At 48.7% G+C, this 24,985-nt stretch overlaps 1 protein-coding gene and 1 long non-coding RNA gene across 5 annotated transcripts in view; one reads left to right on the top strand and one right to left on the bottom strand.

Moving 5' to 3' along the window:
• Per3 (period circadian regulator 3) overlaps positions 1–17,777 on the top strand; it is a 41,260-nt gene extending 23,483 nt beyond the window's left edge. For 2 of the 4 annotated variants that reach the window (XM_042695671.1, XM_042695674.1), the window contains 10 exons: positions 543–669; positions 7,535–7,667; positions 8,388–8,512; positions 8,875–9,024; positions 10,217–10,447; positions 11,087–11,769; positions 13,106–13,205; positions 13,349–13,529; positions 14,434–14,584; positions 17,071–17,777. In XM_042695671.1, the coding sequence (XP_042551605.1) occupies positions 543–669; positions 7,535–7,667; positions 8,388–8,512; positions 8,875–9,024; positions 10,217–10,447; positions 11,087–11,769; positions 13,106–13,205; positions 13,349–13,529; positions 14,434–14,584; positions 17,071–17,163 (1,974 nt within the window). In that variant the 3' untranslated portion in view covers positions 17,164–17,777. Of the gene's footprint in view, positions 1–542; positions 670–7,534; positions 7,668–8,387; positions 8,513–8,874; positions 9,025–10,216; positions 10,448–11,086; positions 12,005–13,105; positions 13,206–13,348; positions 13,530–14,433; positions 14,585–17,070 lie in introns of those variants that run through there. The other 2 variants (XM_042695673.1, XR_006149948.1) reach the window with 2 other exon arrangements.
• A 3,915-nt stretch (positions 17,778–21,692) lies between these two features.
• Positions 21,693–23,983, bottom strand: LOC122121405. The gene is made up of 3 exons (XR_006149943.1): positions 23,774–23,983; positions 23,179–23,222; positions 21,693–21,774 (listed from the first exon to the last, which is right to left on the bottom strand). It is a non-coding gene; the product is annotated as an uncharacterized LOC122121405 (long non-coding RNA).
• Positions 23,984–24,985: the final 1,002 nt, after the last annotated feature.

Below are 24,985 nucleotides of genomic sequence, written 5' to 3' on the forward strand. Positions count from 1 at the left end.
TTGTTAAAAATACCACCTTTGGAAGGTGAATTAATTATTTTATGCTTTCTGAAAATTAGCATTTTGTGATGTACAGATGGGCCTTTTTTATCCATAGCAATATGCCATGGAACACTGAACTAAATGAGAACACAGGTGGTACACCTCTCATTTCCAGCTGTTCAGGAGATAGAAGACAGAAGAATCTTCATTCAAGGCTAGCTGGGGCAAAGTTACTGTGAGACTCAGACCCCATGTGGAAACAAAAAGTCAAGCATAGTGGCTCATGCCTGCGATTCTAGCTACTTAGGAGGTAGAGGTAGGAGACTTTACAGTCCAAGGCCCACCCTAGGCAAAACCTCAAGATCTGACCTGAAAAATAAAGGAAAAAGAGCTGTGAGTATGCCTACCATACACCAAGCCCTGAGTTCAAACCCTAGTAGTGAAATAACAACTAATTTTGAACATGCCTTGAATGATCCAGAGTGTAAATGTATTTTGTTTATGAGCGTTTTAGTGCACATTTCTATAATTTTTACAAACTGTTTTATCTTTTCCTCAAGATGACCTTGGAGCAGGTCTATGCCAATGTAAATGAAATTAAGAATCTGGGTCAGCAGCTCTACATTGAGTCAAAGACCAAATCATCAGTCAAGCCAGGGATGAGGATGCGGACGGAGCTGCAGGGTGGTGAGTGAGCGGGCGGGCCAGGCCCTTCTCAGGAGAGCCACCCTCTTCAGAGGGGCGCGGACCCCAAGCTTCTGTAGCTGCTCTCTTCTTCCTTTACTTGACGGATACGAATAGAACAATAATAATGGCAGCAGTTTAAATCAGACCAGAATGCTCTTCTAATGTGCTTCTACTGAAAAATTAGCGCTTACAGTAACAGGAGTTCCCCAATTTTCTGACAGTTCATTTTAGAATATACTTTTTTTGCGGGGGGGGGGGGGGGGGGGGGCGGTCAGTTGTGGGGCCTGAACTCTGGGCCTGGGCGCTGTCCCTCAGCTCTTCAGCTCAAGGCTAACGCTCTATCACTTGAGCCACAGCACTACTTCTGGTTTTTTTCTGCTTATGTGGTGCTGAGGAATCGAACCCAGGGCTTCATGCGTGCGAGGCAAGCACTCTACCACTGAGCCACCTTCCCAACCCCTTAGAATATACTTTTGATTATAATGTTAGAACCATCATTTCTCCTGTCATTCAAATAATTGGAGAATATTTACAACATAAAAATGAAAAACATTGACATTTTTTTCTTAGGATTGGATCAGTTGTATTAAGTGGCATCATTTTGAAAAGTTAATAGTATAGCAGAGGAAAGTTTTATAATATAGAGGCCAGATTGAATTAACTCTTGTATTCCTTCATGCTGGGGATCAGACCCAGCCTTTGCCCTCACTTGGCAAGTATTCTACCACTGTGCTCCATTCCCCAGCCTAAATTAACTTTAATTTTGCTAACTCTGCCTTCATCATCTCCCAGAATGAATTTGGAAGCCATGATGTCTTGTCATTGCCAAATGTGGGTACGTCGCAGTCACACAGTAGGAGTGATAGTTTCCAAATATAATACTAATACTAATAATAGCTTTTTTTTTTTTTTTAGGAACTGACATCATTTATGCCATGAAAATTCAAGTGCTCTTACCATAGGTTTTATCACCAGTAGCCTTGGTATGCTGCTGAATCAAAATTTGAGACTAAATTTCTAAAGAACAGGAATTTATTTCTCACAATGTTATGTTTGAGGCCGAGAAGCCTAAGATGGCAGGCTGGTATTTGGTGAGGACCTTATCTTTGCTTTCAGAAAGACCTGGGACGCTGCAGCCTCCATGGGAGGAGCCATGGTGCTCGGGGGAGGGTAGACACACAGGAAGGGGCTTGGGTAGCTCCCTGTAGCCACTTGCTTTTTGAGACATGACCCAGGTGATGCCAAGCCCCTAGAATCAAGCAAATCTCCTTCGTTCTCCTGAGTCCTGGGATGGTGAGTGCAGCACACCTGCCTCCAGCCTCCTGTGAGGTCACTACCAATCCCCTTCGTTCCCTAAAGCCCCACCCCTGAATACAGTCACAGCCGGCTTCACTTTCCTACATGCATATATGAAAGGGCTGTGTACGTTCCAGCCATGGAAAAACCCTGGGGCTCCTTCCAAATGGAACCACGTCTGAACTTTTTGTTTTCTGTTTTCACTCTGGTAGGTAATTAAGCATTTTGTTTATTGTGCTGCTATATATAAAGGCACACAGGCATGAGTGTGGGAATGCCTTCCCCCTACAACCACCAGATTCTCTGCAGAAGTGTAAATTTTAAATAGTATTCTTGTCATGTGTCACTACCCATATTCTGACCAAGAAGATGTTTTCAGGACGTCTTAGCTAAAATTCCTCAACATTTCCCTGCTTGTCTGACCCAGTCAGGCTGCTCACTGCTGCCCAGGACTCCAGTCTCCTTCGTAGTGTTGCCGTTTTGTATGTTGTAGTCTCAGGACGGCTTCCCTTTTCACCACCTCCACGTCTAGTTTCCTGCCATTTACACTGCGCTGGCCCTGCCACCAGTACTATGCATATGTAACCAGACAGCGGCATTCTGTCATCCCTGTGGTTAACTGGGACCGACAGTTGTTGAGTGCTTACATGCACTGAGTCCTCAGAGGGTGACATGCACCTGCTCCTAGACGCTCATTCTTGACTAATAACACGCACAGGACACGACTTGTGGGAGAAGGAAGACCTGTCACCATATGGTATAGCTTTCAAGAACTAACACTTCTTGACACTCCTAATTTTATTAACATTTTGAGAGCTACCAGTCTTAATGAGTTGGGGGACGGGGAAGCTTCTTATATTCCCTATGCGAGAGAAACCAGAATGCAGCTTAAAAATGAAATGAAAATGTTATATTTAAATGTTGGGAGCTGAGTAGAGACACACAACAGTGGAGGGAAAAGGCAAATGACTGTTAGTTGCCTGTCTTGTGCACAGTGTGTCAGAGCAAAAAAGCAGCTTCAAGTGTATATTTCACCCGTCTCACAGACAGAGGATGCTTTAAAATAGAGGAACAAGTGGGATTTTTTTTTAGTCTGGGAAGGAGAAGAGCAACCAAGGTAGAGCAGGCCCCTCACGAGCTTGTGTGTAGATGATTGGAGCTAGGGAGACACACGTGGGGCATGTGAGATGCCTGAGTGGAAGATGACACCAGAGCAGCACAGACCAAGTGCGAATGCTCCCAGTTCCTGACTAGGGACAGGCATCTAGAAAAAGTGTTGTTCCATACTTAGAATGAAAAGGCTGGGCATGGTGAGTCACACCTGTACACCTAGCTACTCAGGAGGCAGACAAGAGGGTTGCAGTTCAAGACTTGCTAAGAGACTCCATCTCACTTACAAGCTGAGCATTGTAATACACACCTGTACAGTAATCCCAGCTGCACAAGATGCAAAAGGATTGTGGGCTGAGGCTAGGCAGAAACGCAAGACCCTGTCTGAAATCTAAGTAATGCAGAAGGGCTGGGAGCATGGCTCAGGTGGTAAAGTACGTGCCCAGTAAGTATGAAATTCTTGAGTTCAAACTCCCAGTTTTACAAAAAGGAAAGTTAGCCAGGAAGTTGCTGACCTTTCTTGACCCCGTTGCAGTGCTGAGGTCCAGGGCAGTGAGAAACTCATGCTTCCAGGGGAGGAGCAAGCTGCAAACACTGGCTTACTGAATAAGCAACTTCTCCATATCATGCAATTCCATTCTGCAAAGGTACTTCCTTAGGAACACTGTAAATCTGAAAAACAGGTCAGTAGTTATAAATAACCCCCACTTAATGCATGGGATTGGGTTCCAAGACCCTCCGTGAGTGCATAAACCCCGATATACCATATACTGTGTTTTTTCTTACACATACATACCTGTGATTGTATTTGTAAGTTAGACATAGTAAAGGCTTAACAGTAACAATGAGGTGCACAACAAGTGTACAATAGTAAACATTGCATACATTCCTTCTCTGAAGATATCTTATTGTTCTGTACTTGTTCTTGTGATTGTAATGTCTATGTGATCAGATGAAGTGAGGTGAGTTGTGGCATTGTGACTGTATAAATGTTGTCTGTGCCTGGCCTTAAAATGCTCGGAAGGAGAGTTGCTTTTGATGATCCCAATGGCTTTGGAGGGATCATAGACGGCGTCTGTACCCTAGGGAAAGGCCTGGCATGATGCCATGTGGGACAGAGCAGGGCAGTGGGAATTCATCACACCATCCAGAGTAGTGCACAATTAAACGTAGGAATTGTTTACATCTAGAATGTTCCACTGCTATTTTTGGACTGCGGTTGGCTACGGGTAACCGAAACCACAGAAGTCTCACTGGTATAGCTCTGGAGCGCAGCACTTACATAACATTGTCAGGCCCTGGGTTCATTCACCACCACCTGCAAAAAAAAAATCCACCCACTGGAACCACAGGAAGCGAAGCGGCCTCTAAAGGGTTAGGTACCAAGACTGAGGGGAGGGTTGACAGCTGGGGGAATTCTAAGTGCTAAAAGTGTGCTGCCGAATCTGAGTGTTTATAATGCATAGGCGTACTAAAGGAAGTAGGGAAGCAGAGAGCTAAGCAGTTTAGAAAGTGTTTGAACTAGGTACCCGAGGACTAAATACAAGACACTAACAGGGACAAACACCACTAGATTCTGAAGCTAGTCTGTATGCATTCTAAGGTTGAACAAATTGGTTTGAGGACCAGATTTCTCACCGTTATAGAACTTGCAAATAATTAAAGGAAGAATGCTAGAATTACTTGTGGCCCTGGACTGGAGGTAGTGGCATTGGAAGGAGCCCGTGGGCATGTTCTCTGATGGGTGGACGAGAGCTAGTTATTTGTCAGCCCTGACCATTAAGATGATCTACACAAGAATGGGCACCAAGCCCCCAGGTCTTGGTTTCTAAAGACATTTCTTTAATAAAAGGAACTAGGGCCAGAAAGTCAGAAAACGTCCAAGATATCCAAGGTAAACATGGACGGATATGTCAGAGGGCCACAAAAGACCTGAAGGAGCTCCTAGTGGCCCTGACTGCAGTATTTTGAGCAATAAACTGTATGAGATTATTGAACAACAAGAACCTGTGAGCCCATACTGATAAATGAGTGAATGAGCAGCACATGAAGATGGAGAAGCCACCAGATGTAGTAGGCTGAAAACGTGACAACAAAATTCAACGTGAGATCCTGCACTAGATCCCAGAAGAGAAAAACTACATTTAGTGTTAAACTAGTAAAAACCCAAGTGAAGTCTGAATTGCATTTGGTGGTCTTGTACCATAGGTAAATTCTTATTTTTGATCATTTCATTGTGAGGATGGTGAGGGAATTCCCTACTGCTTTTACAAGTTTTGTTTCTGTTTTTGCTTGTACTGGAGCTTAAACTCAGGGACTTACACTCCTTCGGGTTTTTTTGTTTTTTCGTCGGTCAGTAGGATTATTAATCCTACTGGTGCGTGAGAATCACTGGATAGGAAGTATACTAAAATGACTACAATATGGGACCTTTTTGGTTAGCTTTTTTTTTTTTTCTCGGTCATGGGGCTTGAACTCTGGGCCTGAACACTGTCCCTCAACTCTTCAGTTCAAGGCTAGCTCTCAACCTGAGCCACAGCACCACTTCCAGCTTTCTGAGTGGTTTATTGGAGATAAGAGTCTCACGAGCTTTCCTTCCCGGGCTTTGAACCATGATCCTCAGATCTCAGCCCCCTGAGTAGCTAGGATTACAGGCATGAGCCACCGGTGCCTCCGAGATTCAACACTCTTGATCAGCTTTTTTGCTCATAGCTGGCACTCTACCACTTGAGTGAGCCACACTTTCACTTTCTGCTTTTTTTTTGCTGACTAATTGGAGATAAGAAGTCTCTTGTATTTATCTGCCTGGACTGGCTTCAAACTTTGATCCTCAGATCTCCACCTCCTGAGTAGCTAGGATTATAGTCATGAGCCACCAGCACTTGGCTTTTGAGACTCTTCTGTAAGTATAAATAAATATTTTCCTATGTAAAATGAGTGAGTTAATGCAAGTAGTCCTTTTTCCATGATCCTTCTGAAGGTAGACAAGTCAGCCTCTCCAGACCAGCCAGAGTAGCCTTTGTTAATTACAGCCACTGCTTTGTTAGTACAGCAGCTGCCCACAGTACTTGATTATGGAGTTGCTCCTTCCTGAGCTTTTTTTCTTGGTTTCCATGACATCATGCCTTGTAGGATTCTTTCCTCGGGTCTCGTCTCACCTGTACAGGAGTTCGGGTTTTAGGCCCTTGTCCTCTTCACATGTCTACGATGAGATTTGGACAGCCTTCACAGGGCTTTGTGTGTTTCCTGGCCCTGGGGCTTGAACACAGGACCTGGGTACTGTCCCTGAGCTTTTTTTGCTGAAGGCTAGTGCTGTGCCTACTTGAGTCATAGCTTACTTTAGGCTTGTTAGCAGTTCGTTAGAGATGAGTCTAATGGGCTTTCCTGCTCTGGCTGACTTTGAACCACAATTCTCACAACCTCCTCAATAAGATTACAGGCACGCAGCCGGGAGCCAGTGGCCCACGCCTGTAATCCTAGCTACTCAGGAGGCTGAGATCTGAGGATCGCAGTTCAAAGCCAGCCCAGGCAGGAGAGACTATGAGACTCCTATCTCCAATAAAACACCAGAAAACCAGAAGTGGCGCTGTGGCTCAAGCGGTAGAGTGCTCGCCTTGAGCTGAAGAGTACAGGGACAGCGCCCAAGCCCAGAGTTCAAGCCCCATGACCGACCAAAAAAAAAAAAAAAGATTCCAGGCACGAGCTACTAGTGTCCAGTCTCTTCATAGGATTTTAATTCATGATTGCTCTTGATTTTATACTAGCTATACTTAGCAGCTTAAATACAAATAGATACAAGAAATGTGTCATGTTAGTCACTGCTGTCGAGGGCAGCTCCAAGAGAAAAAGTCCACAATACTATAGAACTTCTGCTGCACCCAGGTTCTGCATAGGAAAGAAGATGTGCTTTACTTCATGAGTGCTTTACTCATGGTGCTAGCTGGGGGGGGTGGGGGGTGTTCATACACTGTAGAGTGCATCAGTCAGTGTCTGTGGTATATACTGTTTGTACAACATACACTATAAAGTGCATCAGTCAGTGTCTGGTGGTATATGCCGATTGTACAGTCTACGCTATAGAGTGCAGCAGTGCCCATGGGTGGTGTTCGCTATTGTACAGCAAAAACTGAAGAGTGCATCAATGTCTAGTGAGTGTCAGCTTGACACTGGCAAATGCCCGTCCACCTCTTGCCTAACAATTGCATTGATAATTTGTGCCTGAAACATGTTTCCCTCCATTTTTAAATGCCAGTGTCATCATTCTATGTAATGTGTACATATGCACTATTATGGATTGTGGATTTTCTCTCTCCTCGTGCATTTAGATCTGAGCTTATGTGCAATTCCTGGATAATCCTCTGTTGACATATATGTCATAAAGTACCATCATTTAATGTACTAGGCATTTTCTTAACCTAAATACTAAATATTTTCACGGCATGTCCCTTCACTCTTTCAGATGAACAGAAGGCCTTTATCTCCTCCCAGACCTTGGAAAACAAAAGCATGCACACTGAGCCTTGTGAAGACTTGAGGAAAGAGCAGCATAGCCCATCCTATCAACAGATAAACTGCATCGATAGTGTCATCAGGTATAAGACATAAATGTAATCATGTATTCACGTGCCTTGTGACTCTGGAGCCTCCATAGAACTTGAGTAGCTGTCCATTCCTGCCTAAGGATAGCCTGCCACATACTACTCACTGCTTGCTGAACACGTGGTGGTAGCACAGGAGATGATCTTGCTCTGGAAGAGTTTCAGGACAGTTGAGAAGTCCTGACCTGAAAAGATGTAAAGCTACGTGTATGGCTCATACCCATAATCCTAGCTAGTCAGGAGGCTGAGATCAAGAGGAGTGCTGTTTTGAGGCCAGCCCAAGCAAAAAGCTCATGAGACTCCATCTCTACCAATGAGAAACAGAGCTCAGTCTGTTATTCCAGGCATAGGTCGGAGAGTTAAGGTCCCATCTGGCCTGGGCATCAACATGAGACCCCAGTATACACTCTCTCTCTCTCTCTCTCTCTCTCTCTCTCTCTCTCTCTCTCTCTCTCTCTCTCTCTCTCTCTCTCTCTCTCTCTCTCTCTCTCTCTTTCTCACACACACACACACATACATACACTCACACACATGGACATGGTGTAGGCTGGGATGACCTAGGCCATAGTAAAAGAGATGTTACAATCCAGCAATCCAGGCTGGGATGAAGATAGATGTCATTAAAGAACGAAGTAATAAGAACCCCAAACGGAAATGGGGAGAGAATCCAAGGGATAGGAAGGGGATGAGGGACTCCCTGTTCTGTCGTTGCAGATACCTGAAGAGCTACAGCATCCCCACACTGAAAAGGAAGTGTATATCCTGTACAAATACAACCTCTTCATCCTCAGAGGAGGACAGACAGAGCCACAAGGCAGACAGCGGCCAGACACCACAAGGTAACAGCAATGCCTTCACAGCTGGATTCAAAGGACCCTCACATATCCATTCTACTCTGTTTCCTTTATTTTTTTTTTTTTTCCTTTTGAGACAGGGTCTTGCTATCTCATTGTGTAACCTAGGCTGGTCCCAAACTTGAGGTCCCCCAAGTGCTGGGATTACAGACATGCACCACCATACCCAGCCCTCTATGATTTCTCGTCTTTATTTCATTGCCATCACAAAGTCCTAGTATCGTAGTAAGTTCTTTACAGCCAGTAGGCTTTGTATGTGTGAGACACTGACTTCCAAAAACTGTTTTGGTTGTTAAGCTCCCTCTTGGGATTTTTCTTCTCACGACTGGTTTCTCGTTTATCACCAGCTGCTGCGCAGAACACAGCCATACCAACTGTGGAAATGCCAGCCACTGGCGGAGGAGCTTGGACCGTGTCCATGGCCGCCCTGAGCATAGGGTCAGCCGTGAGCCCGTGCCGCAGCGGCGGCATTGCCTGTGCCCTGCCCCTGCACCCAGGTACCACCTCTGCCTCTGCTGAGAAAACAAGTCAGGAAGACTCACTTATTTTTGGAAATGTCATTATGTTTTATTAATTGGTCTAAGCCAGACCAACCAGAAATGCCTGCGAAGGTTTCTCCAATTAGCAAAAAAAAAACCAGACTAGAGGCATGGCTCAAGTGGTAGAGTGTCAGCCAGCCGAGTAAAAACATGAAGTCATGAGTTCAAGCCCCAGTACAGGTAAAAAGAAGAAAACGGAACCTGTAATAATAATGGCTAACACTAGATTAGCAGAGGGCTGGTCACTACTACTCAAGACAGATGCTCTTCTCAGTGCTTTAAACACATTGACTGATCCTATAGGCCAGTCCTGGGGCTTGCACTCAGCCTGGGCGCTGTCCCTGAGCTTCTTTTGCTCAAGATTAGCGCTCTACCACTTGAGCCACAGCACCACTTCCAGCCTTTTCTATTTCTGTGGGACTGAGGAATCAAATCCAGGGTTTCATGCATGCTAGGCAAGCACTCCACCACTAAGCCACCTTCCCAGCAAACACTTTTTAATATTTGATTGTTGAATATATAAAGCTACTAGCTATTTAAAAATAAATTCAAGGACTGGGATGTAGCTCAGTGGCAAAACGCTTGCCTAGCAAGTGCAACCTCCTGGGTTCGATCCCCAGTACCAAAAAATAAAAGACAAAAAAAAATACAGTTAAAAATAAATTCAGGGGCTGGGACGTTGGCTCAGTGGTAGAGCGCTTGCCTTGCATGCCTGAGGCCCTGAGTTCAATTCCTCAGCACCACATAAGCAAAAAGAAAAAAGCTGGAAGTGGCATTGTGGCTCAGGTGGTAGGGCACTAGCCTTGAGCTGAAGAGCTGAGGTACAGCACCCAGGCCCAGAGTTCAGGCCCCACAACTGGACCAAAAAATAAATAAATAAAATAAATTCAAAGATAAATTTGTTTAAAAATCAGGGACACTAGAAAATATAATAAAAGCAAGAGTAAGTAAATATACATGTATCGATTACTATTCTATAATGTGTATATACATAGTTGTACAAAAAAGTAAAACACATTTTTGTGATTTTTTTAATGTTCCAGAAGTTAGAGCAATGTTTATAAAAATGTACTGAGAAGCAATATAAAAAGTAGAACTAAATACAAGTAGTTGATGGGACTTAGAGCGCAGGCCTCTTCTTTGACCTCAGCAGAGGATGCCACCATGATTTGTGAGCCCTGGGCCCTGGAAGCACAGCCTGTTCCGCTGACAGCAGAGGAGATGAGACATGTCGGGCTCACAGCGGCTGTGCTGTCGGCCCACACACAGAAGGAAGAACAGAATTATGTTGACAGCTTTCGGGAGAAGATCCTGGCGTCGCCCTATAGCTGCTATCTTCAGCAAGAAAGTAGAAGCAAAGCAAAATACTCCTACGTTCAAGGTAGCTGATCAAAATCACATGTGGTAATGTATTAGGGAGTGATGGATTCCACAGCCCCACAGTGACGGTCAAGTCCTGGTATTTCCATCTCTCCTGTAACAGGGCCAGACGTGCAGGTAACCTGCACATGCTTCCCATGGTCGACAGTGCCTAGCACAGCACAAGCGTCATTACGCTGCATTGCTTAGGTGCTGACAGGCAAAACATGTCTGTGCTGTCAATGAACGTCTCACACTCAAGTACAGGTGCAATTTTTTTCCTAGATACTTAACAGCCTCCATTGGTTGAATCTGCAGATATAGAACACGAGGATGTAGAGAAAGAAAACAGTACAAGTTGTACTTACAAGAAATGAGAAGGTGAAATAATTTCATTTACAATGGCAATTCAGGATCTGTCTTAGATCCTGGATCTAAGACACTGATTTATGTACGAAACTGATGGGGATACTGGAATGGGCTGGTATTTTATAGCACCAATGTGTAGACTTTTGTTAGTCATTTTCTGCCGTGCCTGTAATATACATAATTACAAATTGGCATGTGTCTATTCCCTTGTAATTACTTCCTGTCATTGGGTAAGTGTACTCTCTTTCAGGGGTTTTAGTCTCCATAATGGCCTCCATCTTCATCATTTCAGGAGCTTCTCCTTCCAAGCAGAACAGATCAACTTGGAGCAAGAAAGGGAAGCACAAACGGCAGAGGCTGCCGGTGCCACTGGATGCCAGCAGCTCCGGCCCTGGCCTCTGTCCCCATGCCGGGGCTCTACTCCCGGGTGTGCAGCCCTGGGAGCCTCCTGCAGCCGCCTCCCCCAGCGCCTCAGGCCTTCCCAGCCCATCTACCCTGCTGGTCCCCAGCCAACCCCCTTACCTCCTCCCAATGTGTCCTCTCCTGGCCTTGACCTCAGTGGGAGTAGGAAGCCTCGCAGCCTGGGCGGCTGCTCCCGGATGTCCCATGGCCAGCAGCCTGCAGGCTCCTCCAGCATCCCCTCCTCCCCATGTGGATACTTGGATGACCATTGTCCTCCCAAGCCCTGCTGTCTGTTCCTTGTGGCCACCATCATCCTCTCCGTATCTATTCCTGGGGGACCCAGGCTCCCCTGAAGTGCCAACCCCGATACCAGCTCCAAATCTGGAGCCACCTACTTACACCAGCAACCAAAGGAGAGCAGAGGAAAAGTGGGAGACACAGAGTGGAGAGCACCTACTTCTTGGTTCAAGGAGCAGCTCCCCCTTACAGTTAAACCTGCTCCAGGAGGAAATGCCCGCATCCTCTGAGTCTGCGCGTCCAGCGGGAAGGGGCGCCCGCCCGGAGCCCAGACGTGTAAGTGCTGCTGGTGTCCTCTCACCGAGGAGGACGTGCGTACGCACTCCCGTCCAAGCTGGGGTTGCCTGACACGGCCCCGGTGGGCGGCCGCGTCACAGGAGATGGAAACGAAGCCTTGCGCTACACAAGCATCATGCCTCACCTGACTCGCTTTACAGAGCAGAAATGAAGCATCCTGTGCACCTGTGCAGGTTTTCTAGCTTTCCTCTGCCCCTTAACATGAGCTATCCAGGTAACTATGCACAGTTCGTTGCCTGTGAAGTACTCACTTCCAACCGGGGTTGGGGCTGGTGAGAGGGGCCAGGCCCCACGGTGCGACAGAGTAAACAGTTTATAATTTCAGTTTTACAAAGGCTATCTTCAAACAGAAAAATGTTGGTCAGTTTCTTTTAGCTTTTCAAATTCTACCTAAAAAACATTCTCCAGATTTGTCAAGGTGAACTGTAGAGCCTGGCATTCCTATATTTAAGAATAGATAAAAGATGTGTGAGTATTTACACAAGTTTTTCTCCCTTGAAAGTATCGCGCCTTTCTTCACTGGCTCCAAATCAAGGCGTGCTCTCGCCTCTGGAAGCCTGGCTGCCTGCGCTGGGGCAAGGCCACGTAGCACAGTGAGCAGGCCTGGACGGCGGAGCCAGGCTCCACTCGCTGCACACCCGGCTGCCTGCCCTGGGGCAAGGCCACGTAGCACAGTGAGCAGGCCTGGACGGCGGAGCCAGGCTCCACTCGCTGCACACCCGGCTGCCTGCGCTGGGGCAAGGCCACGTAGCACAGTGAGCAGGCCTGGATGGTGGAGCCAGGCTCCACTTGCTTCACGCTCCATCAGTAGTTTTTAGGTGGCGTGGCTGAGATAGAGTGTTTAGACCTCCTCCGCCTTTTTCCCATTGGGAGAATGGAAGATGGGTACCTCATCGCTTCTGGGATCACAGATGTGATGTTTACAGGGCGCCTCTGTATGCACCTCTCCTGAGCGCTAGACAACCAGGACTCTGTCTTGTGCACTGTTGACTCCTCGTGTTTTCCACATGGTGCTTAAGATTGACAAAATACTTGGTATGCATCTGGCAAATGACAAATAAAGCACCCTTTGTGATGCCTGGCACGCAGCAATGCTCAGGAAACAGTAGTGCCTGTCGTCTGCGCTGAGTGCCTGTCGTTTGTATTGGGTGCCTGTTGTTTGTGTTGAGGGGAACTTTGGCCAAGTTCCTGAGGACAGGCGGAAAGTCTGTCTTCCCACTATGGATGTGGCATTCCTGTCAGCATGTGAGGTTGACAGTCTGCCAGTCATCTGGACCTGGAGTGGTAAAGTGCCTTTCTGTGTTCTTCCCTCCAGCCCCATACCACAAACCAGAGTGGTGACGGGAACAGCCTCCCAGCTGCTGGGGCTCCGGGCACAGCACCTCTGCGCCAGGACTCTCCACCCCGAGCCTCAGGTAGTAGACCAGGAAAGCCCGGGTGTGGCTGCCAGGCTGGGTGCCGGGAGCCAGAAGCCAGCTGCTAAAACTAGTAGGACAAAGTCCTGCCTGGAAATGGGTCTCATGGCTGTGTCGTAACTTGCTGTGTTGACTTTTGATAGGAAGCAGTGGTAGCAGTATGTCCTTCATTAGCAGTGACTATTCCTTGGAAATCTCGAGAAATGGGCAGCAGTCTCAGGGTGTACAGGAAAAAGCTTTGCCCAGGCCAGCCGCTGAGTCCATCTGGAGAATGATAGAGCAAACGCCAGAGCGGGTGCTGATGACGTATCAGATGCCGGAGAGGTATGAAAACTCACTTGGGATCTTTCTTGGTTCCTAGTCATATAAAATGATGTTAAGTGTTTTATACATAACTCTTAGAAAAATGTCTTCAGATTCATTTGAAGTCAAGTAACAAATACTTTCTTTTTTTTTTTGGTCCGGTCTTGGGGCCTGAACTCGGCCTGGGCGCTGTCCCTCAGCTCTTCAGCTCGAGGCTAGCGCTCTACCACTTGAGCCACTGAGCTACTTCCAGCTTTTTTCTTTTTGCTTATGTGGTACTGGGGAATCGAACCCAGGGCCTCAGGCATGCAAGGCAAGCGCTCTACCACTGAGCCACCTTCTCAGCCCCAACAAATGCTTTCTTAAAGCGAGGTCTGGGGCTGGAAATGTGGCCTAATGGTAGAGTGCTTGCCTAGCGTACCTGAAGTCCTGGGTTTGATTCCTTAGCACCACATACACAGAAAAAGCCTGAAATGGCACTATGGCTCAAGTGGCACAGTGCCAGTCTTGAGCACAGAGAGGCTCAGGGACAGCACCCAAGCCCTAAGTTCAAGCCCAGGACTGGCAAAAAAAAAAGCAGGGACTGCATTGATGACACTACATAGATTAGTGCCAGACAAAGGAACCCATGGCGTCATCAGGAGATGGGGAGAGGAAAAACGACAGTGCTGTCCAGGTGGCGCACCACCTCAGTCTGCTGGGAGGTCTGTTCCTTCTGTCTGTGTATTAAAACGTGACACACACTTCCCCAGGCATGAAAGGGAGACTCTAGCAGCTTGACCAAGAAACAGTGCAGTCATGTTTCAGTGTGGGCCCTCGGTGGACAGGAGGTGTGAGAGACAGCAGCAGTCCAGCCGCGCTGTTCTTAGCTGAGGAGAGGAAAACTGGGGCCTCATTCGGGTTTGGTTTTGGTGTTCATTTTCAGGGTTAAGGACGTTGTGCTGAAAGAAGATCTGGAGCGTCTGGAAAGCATGAGGCGGCATCAGCCCCGCTTTTCTCCTGGGCAGAAGGAGGAGCTGGCCAAGGTGCACTCTTGGATTCAAAGCCAGAATATCCCTCCAGGAGTTCCTACCCCAGTAAGCACAGTCACGCCCATCGTCCAGTGACACGCTTGGGCTCTTTTGCTTGACCCCATGGAGGAGTTAACCCTCACAGCCACCTCCATGGAGTCGTTGGTGTCCTGCTTTACTGGCAAGCAGTGAAGTCACGGTTGCAGATACTAAACAATTCATGTAAGGTTATACAGTTCACTGAACTTGGAATACGGATCTTTTCAATACCATTTTCTTTTACGGTTGGCTGGCATTGAGATGCTGGATATGATGATTGGCAGAGAGGGGAGGGGGCGGTACAGGAGCTGTGCAGTGTAAACACACAGGTCTGGAAGGTTCTAAAATGGAAGACGCAAGCGTCACATCCCAGGGATTCCTCCTATCAGGAACTTGAGTGGAGCCGTGGGGTTGGGTTTCTTGTTGCTGGTATTAGAGATAGAACACAAGGGCCTTGGCTCACTCCATTTGCAGCCCAGCTTCTTGGTGGCTAATTGGAGATGGGAGTCTCACAGATTTTGCTGTTTAGGCTGGCTTCAAACCAAGATCTTTCAGGCCTGAGCCCCCTGAGTAGCTAGGCCCACGTGGTCCTTCTGCAGTGACAAAGTCTTTCTAGTGAGTCCTGAAGGCTGAAAGTTTGATTTGCCGGAGCTGCAGCTGGTGGTGGTCGCGGCTGTCGTGATGATTGCGCCAATAAGGATCTTCATTCCCAAGCATGAAGATGTGGCGGCTCATTTTGTTACACTGGCTACTCAGGAAGCTGGGTGGAAGAACTGTGGTCTGAGGGGAATGCCCCCCACGGCCTCTCCTCAGCTGGGACGCCCTGGGCTTGAGGGACCATGCCTGGCCTCAGCAGCTGTGCAGAAAGTACACACGGGAGTCCCCGCCCAGGCCAGGCAGTGAAAATGCAGACAATGCAAGAAAATAGGTAAAGCACCCGGGCACGTGGCTCTCACCTGCAGTAGTCCTAGCTACTCAGTAGTTTATTAAAGGTAAGAGTCTCACCGAGTTTCCTGCCCAGGTTGGCTTCAAACTCTGATCCTCAGATTTCAGCCTCCTGAATAGCTAGGATTATAGGCCTGAGCTACTAGTGCCCAGATTGGTTTCTTTTTAAGGGTTGTTGTTACTGTTTTCTGTGTCTTGCTTTTGTTTTTTGAACATCTTACAGATGGCTTCTTGAAAGTGTCTAGCAAGTCTGCCCTCCTATCCTAGGAATTATTTGCTGGTTAATTTTTCCTAGTGAATGGGCTGTACCTCCTTGTATCTCGTGGACCTTGTAATTTTTCTTTTGTTTGAAAATTGGATATTTGAGTTCAGACTGGAAATCAGACTCCCTTTTCCCAGGGTTTGCTGACATTTATTTTTGTACTTCGTTCAAAGAGCAACAGAAAATAAAATCTAAAGATCTCTCTTTCTCTCTTTTTCTCTTTCCCTCCCTCTCTCTCCCTCTCCCTCTTTGTTCTCTCTCTTCTCTCCCTCTCTCCTTCATATAATGGCTGCACCTTCACCTGGGCATGTGTGGTGACTTGTGGGTGCTTTAGGGTCACCTAGATTTTAAGTGTTTGCCTCCCCAAAAGAGGGAAAGAGAAAAACCAAGGTGGAGTCTGCATAAAAAGCAAAGAGCACTGGCTCTTTAAATCTCCTGGAGTTCCTTCAGCTGAGGAAGAGGAGGGGTGCAGCAAAGGCTGTCCCCCTGCTTGCCCACCCCTCTAAGACAGAAGCAGGCTGAAGGCAGAGCCTCGCTTTCTAATTTCTGGAGGACTGGGTCTTTAATGGCCCTGAGCTGTTTTCAAGCTGCTCAGGGACGCATGCCTGGCTGCCCCCCACCTCCAGATTGACCGCAGCTCCCAGAGTGAGTCAAGCTGTCCTCTGGAGACGGCCGGCCTTCACACAGACAGCAAAGATGCAAATAGTTATGACGAGCCAGGCGCCGGTGGCTCACGCCTGTCATCCTAGCTACTCAGGAGGCTGAGATCTGAGGATCATGGTTCAAAGCCAGCCCAGGCAGGAAAGTCCATGAGACTCTTATTATCTCCAATAAACCACTAGAAAACCGGAAGTGGCGCTGTGGCTCAAGCAGTAGAGCGCTGGCCTTGAGCTGAAGAGCTGAGGGGACAGCGCCCAAGCCCAGACAAAAAAGAAATAGTTATGACATGGTCACTGCTGCTCTGCCTACTCTGAGAATCCTCTCCCTATCTTATTTTCAAAGAAAAGAATGAGTATCTGCCGTTTAAAGATGGCTAGATAAGATCTTGCCAAAAAGCCAGTGTTCTGCTACTTACTGTGTCTTTATTTAAAAAAAAAATAAATAGAAAAGTAGATGAGGGATGAACCCCGGCATGACTCAGGCTAAAGTACTTAAACAGTGTCCGTGGTTGCCTGATGGTGGTAAAGAATGCTAAGATGGGTATGTCAGACCTGAAGGAGCCAGTCAGGACGTTGCAGACGTGACTTTCAGATCTTCAGATGGCATTAGCATCAAATAACACACCTGCTTGTGTTCTCTTCTGGAGAGCCGTGTTGCCTGTGCAAACAGAAGTTCAGCTGAGCACTCTGCAGAGCCCGTGGGCTGCAGCCAGGAGAAGACATCAGCTGAGCGGCCGTGAAGATGTCTCCTCGCACCCCAGCTTCTGCCTCTGTGTCTAGCAGAACCCCAGCTGGCGTGACCAGAGTCCTCATCAACAGTCTCCTGTTCCTGACCATTAAAACTGCCCATTAGAATGGCCCTCTAGCTTAGCAGCCTGCCCAAAGGATTGGACTGCCTCTGAAGAGGTTTGTGGATGACAGAACTTTATTTCCTGTGTCACCCCAGACCTAATCTAACCGGAAGTGTAGCAGAGTGAGCTCGGGAGTGAGCAGAGGAGCTGACCTCCTTTCTGTTCCAGGCTGATCCTGATAGAGTGAAGGCCTCTCTGCGGTGGGGAGATGCCCTGCTGGTGTTGGCACACTCTCCCTGTTCTTTGAGGCCGCACAGCTTGGTGCTTCCCTCCAGCTCTTACACAGGACTCCACCTCCCCAGCACCCTGCAGCACCCAGTCCATTAGTGGAGCTGAAACACTTAAGTCTTTAGGTTCAGTTTTTACCTTGATTCCAAGAGATGTATTGCATTCTGGTTTTACACCTTTCATCGAACTTCTGAAAGTATTTCCTTAAAAATCTATCGCGCTAAAAGGGGCTTATTACTTGGAAAATTAAAATTAACATCCGATTTGTAATCCGATTTGGTTTTAAAATGGTTGTATGGAGTTTCAAATATTACATAGGCTAATAGGTTTTTCACGCTTATGTGTTTACACGCTGTCTTGCCAAAACTAACCATTAACCTTTTCTTTTCAATGGACTCAAAAGAGGTCTCTCTGTGCCCACCAGAGGTCTGACTGGCACTGCCTTTTGTTTGCTCTTGCAAAAGGGTCAGTGTTTGGGGTTTGCAAGTGAGGAAAATGCTCAAGGGGAGCCCAGCGACCCCAGCCCTCCAGGACGCCAGCGTCCCAAAGAGTCAGGCCCCCTGGCCAGGGCTCCCCCGGCCACCCAGGGCTGCCTCTCAAGGAGTGAGTGTGAGCGTCTCCTCGGCCAGAGCGCTCACCTGGTGCTCCTTCCACAGCCCACCATTCCTGAGCGTGAGGCTCACACCCTCGCAGGCAGAACACGGAAGCAAAGCGAAGGCTGCAGGAGCCCTGGTTTGCTGTGTAACTCACAGCACACGAGCTTCCTTTTTCTTTTCTTTTTGTTGTTTTGTTTTGTTTTAGGAAAATACTTTTCCTCTTTGACGTTGCATAGCTTTTTGTAAATGCAGCCTCATGATGAGGAAAATCGGCCTTTTTGTCCATGATGGCTTCTGGACCCTTCTCTAGTCTATAGCTCAGACCCACCTTCCTTCCTTCCTTCCACCTTCCTTCCTTCCTTCCCTCTACTCCCTCTTTTGTGCCAGTCCTGGAGCTTGAACTCAGGGTATGGGCACTGACCCTGAACTTTTTTGCTAATGGATAGCACTTTATTACTTGAGCCACAGTTCCACTTCCAGCTTTTTTTTTTTTTCAGTCAGTTGTGGGGCTTGAACTCTGGGCCTGGGCGCTGTCCCTGAGCTCTTCAGCTCAAGGCCTAAGCCACAGTGTCACTTCTAGTTTTCTGGTGGTTACCTGGAGATGAGTCTCATGGACTTTCCTGCCGGTGCTAGCTTTGAACCTCGATCCTCAGATCTCAGCCTCCTGAGTAGCCAGGATTGCAAGTGTGAGCCACCAGCTCCTGGCCCGATCTCCTTTCTAGTCATTATTTTCTGGGTAGTAATTCTGTCTTGAGGTATTATTGAAAGTAGTTCTCACGTTGCCTTGGACATTTCTTGGACTTCTCTAGCAGTAAGCAGTGCTGCTCAAATCCTCCTGTTTCATGAATAGATAGCTCTCAAATGCTACTCCATCTTGGTAGTGAAATGATGTCTGAGGCTTTGGTGATGGATCAAGTTGTGTGGTAGTTTCCACACAAAAAAACTAATCAGCCTGTGTGCTGTCCACCGTGACCTTAGCAGGTCACCGTTCATGTGACTCAGCCTTCCTCGGAGCCGCAGGCGACCACGTCCCTGGCCTTCTCTGATGACCTGCGCCCTCTCTCTTCCATTGTTTCCCAACGGCTGCTCATTTCTTGGCCTTAGCACACATCTTATGGAGTGTGGATTATGCTAGGCTTGATTTGAAATTGGTGCTTGTCACGCTTCGGGTCTCAGCTTTGGTAGGAGCGCCCAAGCTCATGGCGAGGCTGTGCCTGCCGTGTGGCCTTCAGCGGCGCCGCTGCCCCCGTGGGCCCAGGAGAAACTGTAACGTTTTTGTATTCATGACTGATAATAAAGAAGCTGATACTAAACTATGTTTTACAGGCTTCAGTGTTTAATAAATATTACCCAAAAGGCTTTATTTTTCTTGGGTCCGAGGTCAAGATTTATGAAAAACAAGTTGATAGCCGGGCTAGTGGCTCACGCCTGTAAGCCTAGCTACTCAGGAGGCTGAGATCTGAGGATCACCATTCAAAGCCAGCCCAGTCAGCAAAAGCTGTGAAACTTTTATCTCCAATAAATCACCAGGAAACTGGAAGTGGCGCTGTGGCTCAAGTAGCTGAGCACTTAGCCTTGAGCTGAAGAGCTGAGGGAAAGCATTCAGGTACAGAGTTCAAGCCCCATGACAGACAAAAAGAAAAACAAAGTCAAATGAATTAAGTAAAACTTCAGAATAATTCACAAGGCAAATTTAGTGCAAATTGAACATTTTGTTTCAATTTAATTTATAATTACATGGATTTATCATTCTTAAATGGTTGTTAGTATTCTAATTGGGTATCATTTAACTGCAAACTGACTGCAAAATTTGAGACATTTTCTTGGGTTGTTTCAGTAAGCCTTTTTCTCAGTGTGTACCTGGCACTGAGTCCCTGGAGGCTTCGCCCCCGGTGCGCTTTCCCATCCTGCTTAGTCCCACCTGGTCCCGAGGCCTGGCGGGGTCCTGAGTGCATGGCCGACAGGACTTGCCACGTGGGTTGCCGGCCTAGCCAGCCTTGGCGAGTAGCATTACTCCTAGCTCTAGCAGCATCCCCTGGAGTTTACAAAGCCGACCAACCTGGCACCACAGAAAAGCACCCACAAATTCAGACTCAGAACAAGATCCGGAAGCCAAAGAGCTTTTAAGTGTTATGCCTCTGAAATCATTTGCACCCTTCTGCAACACGGATACCAAGCAGCAGCAGCACGGCTGGGTGGATAGGGCGTGCTCTGTGGGAACCGATTGGTCCCTGAACTTTGCAGGGATTCGCATGGCCTGTGAAATCAGGGTGCAAAGCCGGCCCCGAGGCACAGGGGTCAGACACCTCGCTGAGGGGGTGGGGAGCCTCCAGAACCTCAAGGTGAATGCCTGGAATCACTGGAACGATGTGTTGGACTGCGGTGGAGGAAGCTCGCATCTCGCTGCCGTTCCTTGGGAAGCCTGCCCCTGCCCCTGCTCCTGGAAATGCCTTGCCCTGCAGGCGTGCCAAATTTGGGACACTTGTGATGTTTCCAGGGTCAGTGCTGTCTCCTGGCACCTGCTGGTGGGTGAGTGTGTTTCTCCTTGTGTGTGTACCTCTTGTTGCACACACATGCATGCCCCAGAGAGCACAAGTGAGCATACACACGTCTGTCTTTAGGATTGGTCACAGGCGGTCCACCCCCTCACATTCAAGTCCTGCCTCAGCCAGCTGGACCCCGAGTGGGTCTCCCCCACCCTCCCTGCTGCCTGAACACAGCCATCGTCACCCGGATTCAATGAATAATCCTGGAGCTCGCTGGGGCCACAGCAGAACAGGCTCAGTGCTGGAAGAGGGGCGTGTGCGGGGCTGTCTGCGGCTCGTGCGCGCGGCTGAGCAGTCAGCCCATGCTCATCTCACGGAGGCACGCAGCGCCAGGCTCCCCGCCCGGCTTCCTGGAGCCTTGCTTCAAGCTGACACACTGCTGCTGTTTAAAAGTAGGCATTTACATACACCAGGGCCCCGTGCTCACGCCTACAACCTAGTTACTCAGGAGACTAAGAGCTGGGGGTCCGAGTTCAAAGCCACACCAAGCAGGAAAGTCCTTTAGACTTAACCACCAGAAATCTGGAAGCGGAGCTGTGGCACAAGTAGTAGACATTAGTCTTGAACAAAAGAAGCTCCAGCACAGGGCCTAGGCCCTGAGTTCAAGCCACAGGACTGGTACAAACAACAAAAGCCATTTACATGGTCATTGTCAGGGTCTATCTACATGGTACCGCTAACTTCATTTATTTGAGTGGTTTGTGGTCTAGTGATTTTGGCTCAATGCTACTTTCAAAACTCTCTTCTTGCTGTTTGCACCCCCCCCCATATGTATATATGCAGAAACCCACATGCTGTGGACAGGCACCGCCAGTACTTCCCAGCCCAACTGGTACCGTTTCAAGAAATCCTCGAAGGAGGGGAAAATCACAGATTTGTAAGTGAGGCTCAAGTAAAATGACCAAGTAAAATGCAAGACAGGATTTATTTCCCAGAAGCGGGGAGCACGTGGTTCGGGTGCAGCACCCATGTTGCTCATCTACCAGGTGCTTGGTGGGGGGGGGGGGGGCCTTGAGTCAGACGCAGTATTTCCAGAAGCATTCGGCCACAGCCCCTTGCTGCTGGTGCTGCTTCCTGTTTCTTGCCAAGAGATGGTTCAGTATGGCGCTAGGATCTTGTCCAGGGAAAGCCTGAAACCCAAACATTCCAGAACAACAGAGTTACTTGTCAGTGCATTACAGGTCCTCCCAGAAAGTTAGTCTGGTGGAGCCCAGGGCTGTGAGGAGCAGCATCCGCTGCCTCTGGGCGGCAGCCATCCCCAGGGCCCCTCACAAGTGTCCGCGGGCCCTGCACGCCCTGAACATGGGGTTCTGGAACCCCACGCCTGTCACTGTACAAAAGCCATTGACAGTGCACTGCATTTACTGTCTCACAGCGCATCTCTGGGTGTGAAATTCACTGCTCTAGAGGTTCCCTCTTGGTTTTCTCTTTCATCTATGATGTAGTAGTGACGTCACACTCGTCATCTTGGGCTCTTGGTGTTGACTTGTAATCCTGAGACAAGCATCTGGGAGCTAGCTCTCAGCAGAGCGGCTCTCCCTGGGCCATCGGCTGGCCTTGCTGTGCGGGATTCGGGGTGTCTAGCTTGTTTTGAAGCAGATCCTCGCTAGCTGACTCAGGTCAGTGTTTGGGAGAAGCATGGCTAATGTTCTGAAGGTCTCTGACTTGGGGGCGGGGGGACTTTGTATTCTTGTGTACACAGGGGTGCAGGCCTGGGAGGGGCGCTCTTTTTTTTTTTTTTCCATCAGTTGTGGGGCTTGAACTCAGACCTAGGCACTGTCTCTGAACTTTTTCACTCAAGGTTAGGACTCTACCACTTTGAGCCACAGCGCCACTGCCGGTTTTCTAGTGGTTTATTGGAGAGAAGAGTCTTACAGACTTTCTTGCCTAGGCTGGCTTTGAACTGTGATCCTCAGATCTCAGCCTCCTGAGTAGCAAGGATTACAGGTGTGAGCCACTGGCACCTGGTGAAAGCTCTGTGTTTTGGGGTACACAGGCAGGGTGTGGAGACTGGTTCGCCAGACGGGCAGCCCAAGAGCCCCACAGGAGCCGCCAGGGGCCGGCCACACCCCTGGAGAATGGCACTCCCCACTCCTCTGGCCCAGAGAGGCCTTTCTAGAGCTCTGTCCTGGGCTCATGAGCATGTCTATGTCCATGCACACCACAGTGCCTTGCAGGCTGAGCCCTGGAAACTCGGGGTACAGGGTCTGACTCTGTGGGAGCAGCTGGGGCTGAGGTCCCGCATTTCTCACAAGCTTCTGGCAATTTCGGTGTTGCCGGGCCATGGGCTGCGTGGCAGGCCCCTGACCCCACACGAGTGGAGAGCAGACTCAGGAGCAGGGCTCCCCAAACTCCTTACCTACCACTTGTAATTTACCCCAGACCGGCACTTGGCAGGCAAGCTCCGGTTGCCCTCGTGTTTTAGACACGGTCCCATTTCAGCTATAATTGCCCAGTTGTCTCAGGCTGTGATTTTCACAGAGTCCTCTTCTACTTTCTGAACTTGGAACCCTCACATCAGGGAACTCCCTTACCTTGCTCGAGTTTCCCCTGGTGCTAGGAATGTCAGTTCCCGCATCTGAAAAACAAACGTTGACGGCAGCTTGTGATCTCTGGCTTGTGCTGATGCTCATTTTGAAGCATGCGCAGTAGTGTGTGGCTATGACGGTGGCCTGCTGATGCCAGGCCGGGGAACTTGCTGCTGGGGCTTTCAGGAGCGACCCACGCTCAGCCGCAGAGCTCCTGTGGCTACACAACTAGTAAAAGGCTCCTTGTTTCCCGAGGGTTCTGAGCATGGCGTCAGTGCGTGGAAAAATGACAGCCAATTCTCGGCCTTGGGGTCACACTAATCTTCATAGATTTCAAAATAACCCCAAGAGGCAGGTTAGTTAGTTTGCTTGTGTGTTTTAGAATCGTTTCTATTTACTGAAGAAACAGGTATGGAAAGATGAAGTGATTCACAGGGTTTTAGCAGAGGGGACCGCATGACGTACATCTGCATGCATTGGAAACGTACCCACTAGGGGCGCTGCCCCTAAATAAATGGAGGCGTCAGAAAGCAATGGGTGTCAGCGTGACCTGGGAGGGGAGGTGGGGGGATTGGGGCCAGGACAGGGCCTAGGATTTTACCTTGTCCAGTAGCTGGGAGCCCTTTGCTTGCTTCCCCGGGTCCGTGGTGCTCCAGCACCCCCAGAGCCTGCAGCAGCACCCGGGAAAGTGATGCGCGCTCCAGCTCCTCCGCAGCTCCCTGGGTCTCCTCTTGGGGGGCTGCAGAGTGGGGAGAGGGTGTCAGCCACGGGAGGTGAAGCCCAGCAGAACCTCACACGGGAAGCTCATGGTTTGTCCAATTTGCACGAATCAAGGGGAGCGGGACCTGAGGGCTGTGCCGCGGCCTGCCCGCCCTGCACCTCCTTCCTGTTCACACGCGCTGTCCGGGGCCTTGCGGCCGGTTGTGCAGGGTTAGAGGCAAGGAAGAACTGCTGTGTTCCCCCACAGGCACGGCTCGCTCAAACTGCCTGTCAAGGTGAGACGAACCGGCTCCAAAGCCATTCTTTATTTTCTAGGGATAAAGGGGAATCTGTTAACACCCAGAGTTCTGCCGTGCTGAGGTTTGTGATGAGTGCGAGCAAGGCTGTGTGTGTGCGTGCGTGTGTGAAGTGAACATGGTCGTCACCCCAGCGGGGGACACACTTCGCTGGAGCACACTGGCAGACACATAGCTGTGACCTTGGTGAAGAGAAATGAACAAACCCTTGTAAAGACCTCTGCCGTATTGCCAACGTACGCTAACGCCCATGTGTGAGCCCCGCCACAGGTAAGCGTCTGTGTCGGGAAGGGACACCTCCAGAGCATGGCAAGGGACAAGCCTCTGAGCACTTTGCCGGGTTTGAAGTTAAATAGGCGGGTGCCCTCCTTTCATCTTCTTTAGATACACATAAATCGTGACTATTTGAATATTCATTCTTGACATCTCACTGTGCGCTGGCCTTTTTCAATGGCATGAAGTCCATCAGTGCCCACTCTTAACCAATAAGATGACTCTCACTGCGACCTCTGATTCCACAAGCCAGGTGGTGTGCAGCCAGGAACCCCAGGCAGTGTGCAACCAAGAACCACAGAGACTAAGCTATGAAGTGAGCGGCTTGCAGGAGCTCTAGCCATTATTTAGAAATGTGGCCAAAAGTACCCAAAGTCAAAGACACAACTAAACCCCATGAAGCTTTTTCGTGGAATCTGACGTGCAACCTAATAGTATTTCTAAAATCTCAGAAATAATCACTGCAAAGTAAGTCTCCATAAGTTTTACATATTTTTAATTCAACTTGGACTTGAACATAGAAG

Source organism: Dipodomys spectabilis, unplaced genomic scaffold (genome assembly GCF_019054845.1).
Source record: "Dipodomys spectabilis isolate Male_0828 unplaced genomic scaffold, ASM1905484v1 ptg000188l, whole genome shotgun sequence".
Classification (NCBI taxonomy): Eukaryota; Metazoa; Chordata; class Mammalia; order Rodentia; family Heteromyidae; genus Dipodomys; species Dipodomys spectabilis.